The sequence below is a fragment of the Tubulanus polymorphus genome, chromosome 5, assembly GCF_964204645.1.
Source record: "Tubulanus polymorphus chromosome 5, tnTubPoly1.2, whole genome shotgun sequence".
NCBI classification, from domain to species: domain Eukaryota; kingdom Metazoa; phylum Nemertea; class Palaeonemertea; order Tubulaniformes; family Tubulanidae; genus Tubulanus; species Tubulanus polymorphus.
This window is the reverse complement of record NC_134029.1, coordinates 9,537,921-9,553,468: the sequence shown is the minus strand read 5'-3', so window position 1 is coordinate 9,553,468 and position 15,548 is coordinate 9,537,921. Positions and strand designations below refer to the sequence as shown.

Genomic DNA, 15,548 nt, shown 5'->3' with positions numbered 1-15,548 from the left:
CACCCTAAATGCTGATCTCGGTTCGGGTTGCATGTTAACTAGACCAGATTCGGTGCTTAATGATAACATTTTTAATGATTGTCAATTATCACCAAAATTATCAAAGTATATAGGCCTTAGCAATTTTAGTTGCATGATTTGATGGTCACTAAAACCATTAATGTAAGGGTGGATCATCCAGGGTTCAACTTAGACTACTGCATCACACAGAAAAAAGGCACATAATAAGAATCGACCCAAATTCACAGTAAGAGCCATTTTCAATCATTTTTATGATGCTTGGTTGTAAGAAACCGGGCTATAGGATTATTGAATATTGAATTTATTTTGCATTTCAAAATTACATTATAAAATAGAAAAATTGACGGGGTTTCGTGTGAATTTTTTTTCAATATAGAGTAATAATGAAAATACAGGAGACCCAGAGAAGTCAAAAATTACCTATACGAATCCGAGACTCCTATTATGAAAATAAAAGATCCTAAGAAAGCATGGAAACACCATCTTGAAAACACTTTCTGTATTGGCATACTGAATGACAAACTAAAACATGCTTATTAAGCACCAAATCGCGTGTGAATGCAACTGGTTTTGTATTCTGTCTCAAATTTGGCACCACATAAGTGTGCTCTAAGCCAATAATCTCGTCTGAACTCTGCTGTTATAATCTAATAGCATTCATCAAAACTACCGGTAACTGACCATAATGTTGTTTGTTTCTTGGAAACAGGATTTCAGATACTTTATAATTGTTTATAATGCGTAATTGTCAGTGAAATCCAAATGTAGTGAGAGAAACAAAGTGCCTCAATATGTACATATATTGTGGCACAATATATTTGAATACAAAATTCAGCAGATAATGGATTTTTCATGTGTGTATTCGTCGTTTTAATTGAGCTGAAAATTTCTGAACAGCATTCTATGTCCGTATAGACCGTTGTCTCTACTTGGAATTATATGACAACCTTGAGGTTTGTATTTGCGGCATTTTATTGGTGATCTGGCATCTGTTCTTATTTGACTATGGTAAAACAATTGGAAATAAATTGGCTTTTAACTCTAGTCAAAATTTAGAGAACAACAATAGCTTTCCCCTGTTCATGAGACCATACTATACTCTTATAACGGGGCTGGATCCTGGAGCGTGTGGTGACTGTGTCAAGACAAGAAGTAGAACAGGCAATTTCCAGAAAATGGGAACATTTTTAGATTGATTTCAAGTTGCAAAATCTGTTGACAATTATTTATTTTTCAAACGATTAAAAAGAAGGTATGATTAGAGAAGTACCCACATCTCTTTGTAAAGATCAATTAGCTAAAACATTTTTGCAAAAGAAGACAATTTTTCGAAAGGGCTATTAAAATTGACTGTGTTGGCTGACACAGTCTAAATCAGCCCCTGTATCACCATAACTGATCCATTGAATTCGAGTTGACAATGAAAAAAGATGTCATTCAGAGTCATTTAAAGCCCATTTTTCTACATCTGTGGAACAGCCTTTTGAAAACAGCCTTGTTCTCCTGGTTTTATTGTTGCTTTGCATTGACTGCATAAAGTAGTTCAAGCATTAGTGCGTACATGGTTCAATCAAGTAAATGATTATTTATTGTAAGTGTATCCCCTGCTAACAATATCAAAAATTATAAAATCCTGTTATCGTTATATGCAGGCTCCATCTCTTTATTTGCTCAAGTAAATTTTGATTACTGTACCTAGTCAGATGATAACAGTATTAGAGAATATTTGATACAGAAAACCATTGTCACTCTTCACAATTATTATAGAATATTTGTTGAGGGGATTACGCATTATTCTCATACAGATGTACTTTTAAAAGATTATGACAATAGCTGACCTCGTGTGCTGTATAAATTCATATGAAAAATCCATTATCGGTTGATATTTGTAGCCAAATCTTTGTCTGCTGTTGTTACGTTATTTTGAAGGTTATTGTGCAAAGTATTCTAATAATGCTCTCATGACTATTTCATGATATAGTGATGTTATATCATAAATCATCATTTTTATTGTAAAATGTTTTTTATTGAGAAACCAGCGTTAAAACTGCCAAGGTATGTTTTTGATGTATATGAAAAAAACCTTATAAATTCAATGTTAATATAATTACTCTATTGGTACTGATCATGAATTATTTATCTATTATAATGCTAATTCTTCAGAATTTATTTTCAATATATATATACATATTAAGGTAAGTTGTTTAGAGTATCCCATATAAAAGTTAAGTAGGTTGTAAATAATATTAATTTTTCCTTATGAATACACTAAAAAGGATTTATCATGCTAATTATATGTACGTCATATAGACGTATGTTCATGTATGAATATTCATGTATGAATGCATTAGAATTGGTGCATATCTCTTAAAGGAAAGTCAACAATATTTGCATTTACCTTTAAAAAAAAACTTCCACGTCATTCCTTATTAAATGTGTTTATCCATTGCAATCATTTCAACAACTTGTACTACGTATAGAGGCCAAGCATGTGACGTAGTCTGTCAGAGCTGGTAACTTGCTAAACATTATAGCAGCAAAACATAAAGTGGGGATTTGGAAACATTGGGGATCTGTCATGCAAGTCACATATTGTGTTTGCCCTATCAAAATGGCGACGTCATGTTATTTAACTCACATTCTATATGTCTTGATCGCAAACTCAGAAACATGTTGCTTGGTTATAATCAAGTGTAATGTGCCAATCGTTGAATTTAGCGAGTTCGTAGCTTTAATATTCTCTTTATCATATTTCTACATCAACTATATGAATGTAAGTCTATTGAGTAAATAGCTAAGACCTCTCTAAATGAAAAGGAACATAAGCTTGGTCAAATTGGGTCGTTTCAAAAAAATTTGGATGGTCAGATTTTTTTCAAAAATTGCAGGCAGCTCATTTTCGGTATACTGAAGACGGTTGAAAAATATCATATAGGAATAGAGAGTGATTAATCAAAAGAAAAAGCATCGTCACTATATTTTGAAGTATACCTGTGATAGGGGTGTGTTATCTACTAGTCCATCACGATAGATCAATACGAATGATAAGTTAAAGGTGTAAGAATACAAAATTCCTTGGGAACGTATAAAAAGCAGATAGAGCTAGCTGTGCCTAATGTATGTAATCATTATTTTTGTCAAGGCCTTACGATTATTATCATCCTTTTTAATATTATTACTAATTAAATTATTGTTATTATCATTGTTTTCCGTATTGTAATTTAATTACTATCTACAAGTGACCTTGACCTAGCTATGGATATGTATATGTATATATACATGCTAATATCTATATATATTTTCCTATACATGTATGATACGAATGTATTTTTAAATAAATTATTCTTTGAATTCATTATTAATCACTTTACGTGCGTTGACTGCCAGCTATGACAAGTTATCTTATACGTTCCGGATTTTACATTATTGCCACCTATGAGTGAACTCATTGATGACCCTTCTTGTTTGCAGTTCAATACATTCACATGGGCTATCAAAATGAACATAAGTGCTGATTGGTTAGCATTGTGGACATATTCTTCTGCACCCTTAATCTGATTGGGAAATTCCTAATAATATGACTAAGTATTAATATGGCAGTCATCATGTTTTGAGGAGGATATTGTGTCTTTTCATTAGCTATATGTATATGTACATATATGTTACATCAATGAAAAATATATATATATATATACATAAAACTATAACGTAAATGTATCATGTACCTTGTGCGATATATATTATATATTGCTATATTACTACTGTAAACCCTCATTATTTCATTAATATTGCATTTTAAAGAGTTTTTACCAACAAGTTAATAATAATAATAAATCTTCAATAGTAGTTTTGATCTCCTCCTTACATATTTCCCCAAGAAAAGACTTGTCTAACTCATTATTTTTGACATGTTTTAATGTGACAGATAATAAAATATTTATGTTTATTTTAATCAATTTGTTTATTTACTTTGTTTGCCCAGTCTGGGCAGTTTTTGTGTATGTTCACAAGTTCAGGAGTGATCATACATCCTCTAGGTGGTACTTGAATTGATGAGAATTCCCTTCGGTCAATACATGGCTGTGTAATGGGAACATAGACCACAGTCGCAATACATTCTGGGTGAAAAAGTACCAAAAATTTCAACATTTTTCTCTGTCTAGGAACATTTCGCACTAATTTTTCTAGATGATGCTTAATCATAAGCCAGGACCCGGTTTCACTTAAGGATCAACTCCAAAATTTTTTCAAGAAAGATATACTGAATTAATGAAGAAATAAAAAGGATTTGAATTAATCCTCTCTGAAACTACTTCCACTGTTGATTAAGATCAGCCTAAAGGTAGAAATATTTCAATGACAAACGGGGTGAACTCATAGCCTCGAGGACAACCCAAATTTAAGGCCATTTGAGAAGCATCAAAACCGACAACTTTAAGCTAGTGGATGAAATTTCAAACAACAAAACGTCACTAGTACACTACTGGCTGTTCCATCTTTATCTTCAAAACAACTTTAAACACTTATTTTGGTGATTGAGTAATGAGGGCCCTTTACCATTTTGTGATGTAATGACTGGCGACTATACGACTAAAATTTGAGTCTTTAGTCACTGCAAAAATTATCATTCCAAAAAACAATCTTAACTTCGTAGATTGGCAACATTTTTAAAATTCAAGGCCCCTAAATCGATTTTCAAGACCAAAGTGCTGAATCAATTCACATTATTCATTCTACAAACAATTAAAAAGAAGGTTGTATGATGAGGGTAGTTCCCACATCTCCATTCAAAGATCAACTAGCTATTTTTGGAAGGAAAGGACAAAAATCTGCACGATTCATGAATCTATTGGTATACAATGTATTTTCCCTGAATGATGAATTTCTTGGCAAGCAACAAATTGATCAGGACGGGGATTCGAGCTTCATTTGGTCAGTCCGAATATACGGCTACGTAGTTGCCATTCATTTGCGTCAATTGTAATGGTTTGGAGTGTTACTACTTTAATGCATCTTTTTTTCTACCAACAATTTTCATGAATGCATGAAGTGCGAATCATCCATAATATGGCTGTGAAATCATGAATTTCTTTGTTTTCTTGCGTGCAAATGTCCCCCATGTATATGCCACAGATGTACAGAAAACCTATTATTGCTGCTCTGTTGCATATTCATACACAATGTACATTAAAATCGACTCAATCTAGATTTTGATCTGATCAGTTAGTATTTTCGGTACACTGAATTAGTTTTCAAATCCTCTGAGTAGAGTCGAGTTTTATCATAAAAGAAAGGTCCTATTCCTAGTTTAAACTTATTTCCATCTAATCTGAAGTTAGCGGATAGGCCTATGTAAAATCTTAATCGATGTCAACACACTTAGCTCTGTCACAATCTGTTGAACATATTGAATATAAAACATAGATGAAGAAGATCATAATTCAATGAATGCGTTTATTAAGTGTAATATCTTTAACTTAATACATGAATTTCATTTCATTAATGATTATTACATGTACATGTAATTTTTTCTTAATACTTAGGCGTAGTGTACACACACACTCTGGCCTAAATATAAAAATATAGCCAAGCGAAAAATATCCACTATTTCAGTATGATACGTAGAACGAAAAATGACATGTTATATGTTCTTATAAATCCCATGCAAGGATTCAAACCCATCCTCAGATGATTAGTTAAGCAGTTACTCCGGTGAATACCTGCACACCCAGTCTACAACTATGGGTTTACACCCAATGGCAGTTTTGCAATGCCATCAATGTCATATCTCAATAAAGCCTCAGACACACTAAACGAATCATTTGCACTAATCAATTTGGCTAGTCCATCCAGTTGTGATGCCGAATTTTCATTTTTCTGATTCAAACGCGCTAAAAATATTTTGCTTATCTTACCATGACCAACATTTGGCCGAGACAAAATTGTAGTGTGTCCAAGGCTATTTGGGAACAATGCGTCAGTTCATGAAGATGTCAGATGAATGTATCATTTTACTCTTAAGTTATGTTTAACTCATCCCAATGATTCCAAGAAATTCAATGTAAATGCCAAAAAATTCAATGTAATCTACATTTACCAACAAATCACATAATTCAAAACTAAGCTTGGCGTAAATCATTGTTATCAAATGTTTAATATTAATGGGTCACTGGTTCAAAGTTTGTATAACCAGAGAGGTCTAACGCTAACTATTTTTATGAGTTAAATATGACCTTCATTTCAAATAGGATAATTTCAAGTATCCTGGTCAGGATATGACTTTATGGCGCAGCATTAAAATGAACAACACTGTACCGAAATCAATAAACTCTCATTATCAATCTATACCCAATATTATACCCTGGCAACAATAATTCTGGTATTTTGAGGAAAGGCTAGGAATTAATGTTCATGTACCTCTGAGCTTTGGAGGTAACATTTTCAAGCTGTGATCCATGACTCATGGAATAATAACCTGTTCTTTTCATATATTAGCTATGTATATATACAAAGTGTACCAAATGCTACCAGTACCGGTAGTCGGTTATCAATGCATTTTTAAAGCACTTGGCACACCTGGTAATGCCATGTATGTAGGTTTTAGGTGATACTGCGGCAATTAATAGAAATGATGAGTACATCTCAAGTGCCAAACACACATACATGTATTTCCATGATGTGGGTTTTCCCTAAATCGATAAGAATGATGTCAGAAATACGTAGAGATACTTTTAGCATCAAAATGAATTACAAACACGCACCGGTATAGTTAGCTGTATACAACTTCCGGTATGGCAGTGAACATGTCAATCAAGAGGTTATTCGTAAAGCTCAATGCACACGGCACTGCGAACCAATCAAAGTCAAGCCTGCTTAAGTTGGATCTTTTAAGCTGAATTTCTGCACGAAGAGGCAAACCAGTATTGAACGTTTTGGACCATTTCTATACTTGCAGTATGAAATATGTTTCCTACGTCAGATATTCACTTAGTCCGACACAAATCCCTCTTCCAAAAAGATCAGACTAACAGGCTTTGCAGTGTGTTTTGCACAGCAAACGTCGACCAATGCATCCATTTATTACCAATTGCAAGCGATTGTGTCACAAGTCGACCTATGCCCACCTTAACTCAAACAATGGGACAGGAAATATTGCAAAGCTTAGGATCGAATAATACGTAAGACAGTCACTGTGGCGTTGGAAGTGCAGCTACTGCAGCGGCGAAAGCTGTGGCAACATAATTTACTAAATGACATTGTTTTCTTTGAATACCACGTTTTTGAAGAGTTTTTAACTAAATTCGCTGCAGCAATATTTAGAACCAGTCGAAAATCAGTATTTGGCCGCAGCAATCAAAAATTGCTTCCAACGCGCCTTAGTCAGAAAATGATTTTAATTTTGTCGAAACGAATTGGCCATGTCTGAGTTCGACAAGGTTCTGCATTTACACTGATTTACATCATTCATATACAGTAGACTTTGCTTAAATCGGATCACTGGGACCGTACACATGTGTCCAACTTGAGTGATATCAGAGTCAGAAGTAATGTATTTCATATAAAGTGTCATAATAATATTTCAAAAAACATCTGAGTTGAACGGTTATCCAAGTTGATCGGATATGACGCGTATATTCACTTAAGTGGGGGGTTGGTTTACTGTAATATATCATGCATAACATAAAAAATAAAAATTTCACAGTTCAAATTGTCACGCTTTATTTGGAGTCTACGCGACATTAATGAAAATCCGGATTAATTGGATTTGACTGTACAAATGGGCTTGAGTTCATCAGTTTAAGTAATTTCCACATGGCAAAAATATACCACACAACCACCATCATTCTAGTCCTTCAAAATCTAAGCACCCAAAAAGAATATATCATCAATTCACCACCCAAAATTGAAAAGCTATAGAATCATTCACCGCTTTAAAAAGATCTGTAACACATCAATATAGTAAACCTATCTTGCATGACAGTGCTGCTACTACGATTTAGGGAATAGTCGAATGAATATAACCATCCAAATAAAAGTCAAACAAACCATGAACAACATTATCCACAGCCACCAATTACATGATTTCTTCGTGTGCACCTCCAACCGATCGCTTTCCACCTTCAACTTTGCATAATTAGTGTCTGCGAGCTGATTCGACTCAAGCAGTCGCCGATTATCATCCTGAATTATTTTCCCCGCAGCCGACGCCGTCGCTTTCATGTTGCTCGCCAAATGCAGCATCTCTTCGGCGATCTTTTCCTGCATGTGCGAGTGATGTTGCAACACCGAATCAAGATCATCATTCGGCAGCTGCGTTTTACGTTGACGAACGCCTCCTCCCGCGTTCGTCTGCTGGTCGTCAATTCTGCTGAACAGTTCGTCTCTCATTTCTTTTTGATAACGTGTTCGGGCTTCGTTATGTAAATCTTTACTCTGTTTCGTAATGTTACTTGTTACCATGCTGATCGATGATGGCAATTCCTCGGCAGCCTTCGCTCTTTCGACTGAGGTTGCCTTTTTCTCGATTTCTAGCAAGCCCTTCAGAAATTCGACTTTACGGTTGTATTCATTCAGCTCCTCTTGTGTTGGAGATGATGGCGACTGACGCAACTCCGCCAACTTCTCCTGCAACGTGCCAATATATTTCTGCAAACGCCAATCGGCCGTTTTCTTCTCCGACGCCATATTAATGCACGAGTTCAACAGTCGAACGAAACTTATTTCTAAACGAGAACGAGGCTGCATTGCTGCCGGAGCCATCTTTGGCGCTACTTTTTCACAACGAAAATAATCACAGTTTAAACGCGCTAAAATGTACGAGATAGTTTGTAGCCTGTATATATTGCTATTTCATACGTCAGTTCTGATCATCAGTGCTAGTCAAGCGTCGAACTTTACTCGATGGTGTCTGTTCAGTTGATGGGTCCAATTCAGCACGGTTACAGTCACGCTTTTTGTGTAAATTCTAGGGAGAAAAGAAAAATTGAATTGAAATGTAATTCGAATTTTTTCAGACTTAAAAAAAACCTTATTTTGAAGAAGACCCATTTTAAAAAATAGGGGTCCGGGGACACGCAGACTTTAAATTCTAGATAATCAGGGGCCGGTTGCAGTGCAATGTTCATTCTGCGATTGCAGTTTTTGCAGAAGATATTGGTGACAAACTATACAATTCTCTCACACGAGAACTTTCTAAAATACAAAGCTTCAGAAAAATGACAGAGCTCTATTCAAATTCCCTGATTTTCAAGTGGTTGGTCACCAATATCTTCAGCAAACCTGCAATCGCAGAATGAACATTGGCCTGCACACGTGCATATCCTATTTATAAGGACATGCAAGTGTGGCAGGGCCTTATCATAAGGATATGCAAGTGTGTAGGGCAATGTTCATTCTGCGATTGCAGGTTTGCTGAAGATATTAGTGACCAACTACTTGAAAATCAGGGAAGTTATTGTTAGTACATGCTTCTACAAACCGGTAACCAAGTCTACTGCATATATTGGTGAGGCTTCATTTGTCACCACAAGCGAGCGCAAAGTTGTGCTCATAACATTTTCTAATAATGTGTGCGGAGTTACCTGATCATTGGTTTCTGTATAAAAATGTTCAGAATAAAAATTACCTCAGAATTCTCTGGTTTTCATTGCAGAGAAAAACAAATCCCTGACCTGTAACAACCCAGGGCTGGGTTTCATAGATATGGAAGCAAAACAATCCCCTAGGAATATTTTGACATTTGTCAGTTATAACCATGGTTTCTTATTGTTACTTAACTATGGTGGTTGTCACGCAGATTGAAGATTTATCCCTAGGGATAAGTTTGGTACTCAGTCTATGAAAATATACATCAACCAAGAATGAAGGTAAAATCCCTCTTTTAAATATCCCCCATAGGTAAAAGTCCTCCAAAGTTGAATTTCGCAAAAAAATGTATCAATATTCTCTCATCGATTATGAACAAGATTGTATGATTTTAATCATGGCACTTATACACTCTAGATGACAGTTATTCCTTCAATTACCTATAAAATGAGATCACTGCAATAATAGGAATAAGCAGCTCTAGCGAAAATATTTTGATTCAAGTTTAATGATTTCATCCATTTAAATTGTAGATATAAACCTCTGGCTAATTAAGTGGTCATTGGAATTATTTTCAATCAAGAGGAATTTATCTTGATTTTAAGGGCACTTGCTGATGCGTTGAGAAATTCTAAAAATTTCACAGCAAGCCATACAAGAAGTTATTTTGCTAACTGACAAAGTTTTGCTTGCGAAACAAACATAACCTTCATGGTAAAGGTTATAATTATCAGTTCATTCAAGTTTGATTTGTACTACCAATAACACTAATTCGATTAAAAAAACTGAAATGGGGGATTTTTACCATATTTTGATGGGGGATTTTTACCTGTTACCATAAACCAAATATCAAGATATCGAAGTTGTTGAAAACTTCCCAAAATAACTAGATTCCATTTATTATTGCGAGAAGTGAACACAATAGCATTGCTTTTACTTGAATTGTAGGCCAATCGATGTTTACCTTTTTATCCCACTGCTGATGAAGGTATCTCAACAGTATATTCGTTTTATCGGTTGTTATCACTGAAAAAAAAACAATAGAAATAGTATCAACAATAGCTGCAAAGTAGCGATAATGAGTTTTCTGCACCGCTACAGAAAAAACATGCAACATCAAAACATTACAATATTACTAGTTATTCTCTTATAACTTGATATAATAGGTTGTCCATCCTCTTTTCATTGATTGTGATAAATGAAAACATTAAATACCAAACGTGTAGGCTATGCACGATGTGCTATGACTTGTGACCTCAATGACAACATACCAGTGACCTTTAAACAACATAGCCGCAAAGCAGCGATAACGGGTTTTCTACATTAGTTGATCAGTTACTTTAAAGCAATAAATTCATATCGAGCCTGAATCTATATTCTATAATCACCAAATTCAATCGGCGCTGCCATCTATGCATAATGGAAAGAACACACCTTGATTCTCAGCCGCTGATTCTCAACGATTTAAGCAGCTAAATTTAGGATTACAATTTTCAATGCTTACTGTTGTATTTGATTCAGGTTATAAAATGTTTCATTATCATTTATATCAAGTGATTTCAGACCTCAATGACTGTCTTGGATTCTATCCTTTTTTCATCGACTCATAAATTACCCGACACTCAAACTGCTGCCATGGAGCGATAAAGACAATGCCGACTACGAGTCAAATGCTCTTAGTCTCAGTACAGAGCCAACGGGTCAAATCACTTTGCCCCATGTACAGCTATTAAATATATAGGCCTCCTACTTGAAATTTGGTTTTTGGCAAGCAGACGGTTGCATCACCATTGCTCACGGTGTATATCGACTAGCCATTCTAAAAAAACTATTTTCTGGCTGTTGTGTGTTAAACTCTCTCTTGATAGGAAGGGTCATATATACAGGAAATGTAATGAACCCTTACGGTTTGTTATCTGCTGGTCGGCAATGCATTTGACAACTACCGCGAAGGACCGTCGTCACAATTTGAAAATTCTCAGAGCCATCCTTATTCATCGACTCTGACATCGCACGCTAATGATCTATATCCAATGTTCTACGACATTTTTTTTGCAATGATATCAGTGCTACAATTCATGTCTTTCTAGTAAGTAATATGACCTGACACAGGTTTGAAGCTTCTCGTAAATAAGCGCCTAAAAAATATTGTCTCCGTCTTTGTATTCTGAGTGTATGCCTACTATTTGTTACCCAATGGCTATAGATGCGAACGACAAAGAGTCTTTGCTTCAGCCAATGATTGAATGTTCCAAGTCCGACCTGCGTTAAGTATTACTTTCTTGAAAAAACTTTTTGATCAAGCCATCGACAGTAAATACATGTAGCTTATGTTCTTACCAGGGGCTATTGTAACAGGAAAATGATGGGCAATACATGCTATTGTAGCCTGGGCCGAATAATATTGCACCATGCGTCTTAGAAAAAGTCAAATTTCATGCATACGCAATAAATGAATGATCCCTTATCAAACCTTTAAAACTAATTAATTGCATCATTGGTGAAGCAGCCTAAAAGCAGACATGCTACAAGAATCCTGCTAACTGATTCTCACAGACCTTAAATAAATTAATCTACTAGAGATATAACTGGACATATAAAATTAAATATTTCATATTCATATATGATGTCTCTCCCATATTAAATTAATTCTGAATTCAAGAAGAGAATTGTTGATTCTATGCTGAGATAATAACTCGACAACATCGACAAAGTTATTCATCAATCGTAAATCATTTCATGTTAAGATATGAATCAAATTTTTAATTTTATCTTCAATGATGGACCCATCCGTAGAAAACTTCAACATTAACAACCCCGAAAAAACATTGACAAAAAACAACTTCAACAGATGAAGACATGTATACATGTATGCATAGACATAGTTTCATGTCGATTGAGACTTTAGTTTATATAGTCAACGGAAGTTAGATATCACAGGACCTGTATGATAAATCATGTGAAAACAAACCTTGTTCTGATGGATGATCTGTAGTTGAAATATAAACTGACGGTTTTCTAGCCTGTAAATATGAGAAAAAAAATGATTAACTTAAGACCTCTGAATACAAATTAAGAGGTCGAGAAATATCGGTACAACAAATAAAACCGAAGCCATTTTTAATTTTTTCATGCCTTAAAAATGTCACCATATAAATCAAATCTAGGCAACGAGCGTCATATAAAGTGTTGAAGACCTTGATGTTTAGTAACAAAATATCGTTGATAAAGCTATGGGTAAAGGGTACAGAAAGCTTTCCATTGATTATATCGTGGGTGAAATCAATTTGGAAATCCTGTTGTTATAATCTTCATCCGAAGAAGACGCTTGATAGCAATAAATGGGGGGTTATTCAGGCGAACAGAAAGATAATATGTGTCATTTATTAGGAATGTGTGACGGGGCAGCTATGTTCACGAAATAACAATAGTAATTTTCTACGTACATGCCGTAGGCCTATACATATCTATAAACACGTGGTGTCTAATAACTTTATTCTGTAACCATCAATGAATGACGCAGTTTGATTTTACTACACGAATTTACTGTCGGGGATGTCTTAAGTTAAGCTCAGGTCGACTTACAACCCGATCATCCGAACGGTCTGCAATTTTTTCATCGGAAACCTTTTCGACATGAGTGTGTTTACGACCGCGATGTATTGATATCGTATACCCGTCATAAGCCAAATTCCAAGGATAGAACAAGTTCTATTTCTACGACCCAATCAGATCGTTGTAGCCAATCAGTGACGAATTATGCATCACATGACCTTTAGACTCAGCGATGATCGAGCAGTTCAGTTTTTACGGTAGGCCTATAGCTTAGCCTAAGTTGTGCATGGTTTGTGTGTTAAATATGTCGCGTTCACATCTACCCCACCAAGCCAATGTATTGCCAATGCAACAATTAGTGGGGTGGCTTAGCGTTTTTATTATTGCTGGGTGGACAAAATCACGAAAATTGGCCCAGATGTTCATACAAACTAAACAATCAATTTAAGAAGTGAATGTGCAATTTGTTTTTTTGACCGCATATATTTTTTTCCCAAACATCATTCAATTTGTTTAATGAAGTTAATTCTAAGCCATACTTCTCTGAAGGTGGTTTATCCTTAGAAGCTGATGAGCGGAAAGGAATGAATGCATGAACAACAAATGCATAGGTTTATTGATTTTCATTATTCTGATACGGGAAAATTTGACAAGAAAACGTCAAGGGTCAGCCAGTTGACCTCGTATAAAATTTGAGAATGAAATGACAAAGTACTTACACCGCTTCGACAGCTACTGTCTGCGATATATCTTGTAAAATTAGTCTTATTGTAAGAAGGCAGTTCTTTCAGAAAGTCACCCTGAAATGAAATAATTGCGCATCTATTATGTCTAATTGAGGGCTATTAGACCTATTATGACAACACATGCACTTTCTTGAAGGGGTTAAAATTGATTATTTTTCAAAGTAACCCCACATCCTTGCTTGCCAGAGTTTGATTCATTGCGACTCACTGCCAACACACACCCTGGCCGCAGACCTCTTCATTGGTCTATTACACCACTCAAGATTTCTTGGGCAGACAGGTCACTGCTTGTGGCCACCAGTGTAGCCAATCAGATGCATGGTATTAATATAGAGCAACCCTACCGGTGGAAAACTATGCATCTGATAGGCTTACAAGGCAACCTATGCCAGTATCTGCCCAAGAAACCTGTGAATCTTCTCTCAAGAAATCTTATCTTATTTTGTGTAATAGACCAACGAAGAGTCTGTGGCCAGGGTTTGTTAACTTTGGCGGGAGGCATAAAAATATGTGCATAATATTTAGAGATGAACCGATTATTAACGAAATTACGGACCAAAACGTCGCACGGAGAGCAGGTGTGATAGACAGTAGGTAAATTTCAAGGAAGAACTAAATAAGTAAAGTTAGCCTAGGAAAAACCCAGGATAGAATAAAACGGGATATCTGATTGGCTGATAATGACATCTGAGATGCGCGTGTAAGTGTAGCTGCGCACTCGGTCTAGTGTGGCAGGGTTTCGTAGCGTGGCAATCTCAATGCCATCATCAGGTTCAATCCCTGCCAGTGCCAGTGCCAGTGCCAGGGAGGATGGCCCGACTCTGGCTCTAGTACTAATGTCTATTTATTAATGGATGAGACCTGTTTTTCTGGGATATTTTGCTTACTTTTTGGGGAACATACCTCATTTATGTCTTAACAGAATGCCAAATATCGCGGACAACAACTGAATATCTGATATTATTCCAGTTCTGTACCAATTAGATGGATTGGCAAAAAGACTCCTTAAGTCCAGTTGAATGAGAGAGAAAATCCTCCATTTTGTGAAATTTCTTGAATTTTTACATTGTCACCATGCCTACGAAATGAAGTTATTTTTCTTGTGGGGTCTCAACAACTAAATCAGGGTGGCGTAGGCATGGTAACAATGTTCAAATCCAAGAAATTTCACAAAATGGAGGATTTTCTCTCTCATTCAACTGGACTTAAGGAGTCTTTTTGCCAATCCATCTAATTGGTACAGAACTGGAAATATATCGGATATTCAGTTGTTGTCCACGACTTTTGGCATTCTGTTAAGACATAAATGAGGTATGTATCCCAAAAAGTAAGCAAAATATCCCAGAAAAACAGGTCTCATCCATTAATAAATAGACATTAGTAGGCCTAGATTTTTCCAATTTTTCTTCCCGTCCCGGAAAGATTTCGTTCTACTACTACGGTGAAAACTTCTTTTCTTATTTCGATTTGGTACCAGAGTCGAATTTCGGTCAATATTTACCATTTTATCGAAGGAAAAAATGCGATTCAGCAGTCACCAGCCTTTTCCATCATTGTTGGCGTAACTCGAGTATGCGCGCTTGAGAAGCGCGAAGGACAAATACTTCGGATCGAGACAACATGAAGAAAATGCACACAATT

The 15,548-nt window shown here is 35.6% G+C and overlaps 2 protein-coding genes across 2 annotated transcripts; both read right to left on the bottom strand.

The window, feature by feature from the left end:
• Positions 1-5,474: 5,474 nt before the first annotated feature.
• On the bottom strand, positions 5,475-8,781 carry LOC141905701 (vesicle transport protein USE1-like). Its single transcript, XM_074794675.1, has one exon. The coding sequence runs from the start codon at positions 8,779-8,781 to the stop codon at positions 8,011-8,013; it is 771 nt and encodes a 256-aa protein (XP_074650776.1). The 3' UTR covers positions 5,475-8,010.
• A 68-nt stretch (positions 8,782-8,849) lies between these two features.
• On the bottom strand, positions 8,850-15,479 carry LOC141905702 (DET1- and DDB1-associated protein 1-like). Its single transcript, XM_074794676.1, has 5 exons — positions 15,409-15,479; positions 13,881-13,961; positions 12,578-12,629; positions 10,571-10,632; positions 8,850-8,986 (listed from the first exon to the last, which is right to left on the bottom strand). Exons 1-5 carry the CDS (start codon positions 15,409-15,411, stop codon positions 8,879-8,881), a joined length of 306 nt encoding a protein of 101 aa, XP_074650777.1. The 5' UTR covers positions 15,412-15,479; the 3' UTR covers positions 8,850-8,878.
• Positions 15,480-15,548: the final 69 nt, after the last annotated feature.

Coding starts and splice junctions, on each gene's coding strand:
- LOC141905701 (XM_074794675.1), bottom strand. CDS start 8,781: ATGGCTCCGGCAGCAATGCAGCCTCGTTCTCGTTTAGAAATAAGTTTC.
- LOC141905702 (XM_074794676.1), bottom strand. Junction 10,633..12,577: donor AGATCATCCATCAGAACAAG/GTTTGTTTTCAC, acceptor TTTTTTTTTCAG/TGATAACAACCGATAAAACG. Junction 8,987..10,570: donor ATCAGCAGTGGGATAAAAAG/GTAAACATCGAT, acceptor TTTTCTCCCTAG/AATTTACACAAAAAGCGTGA.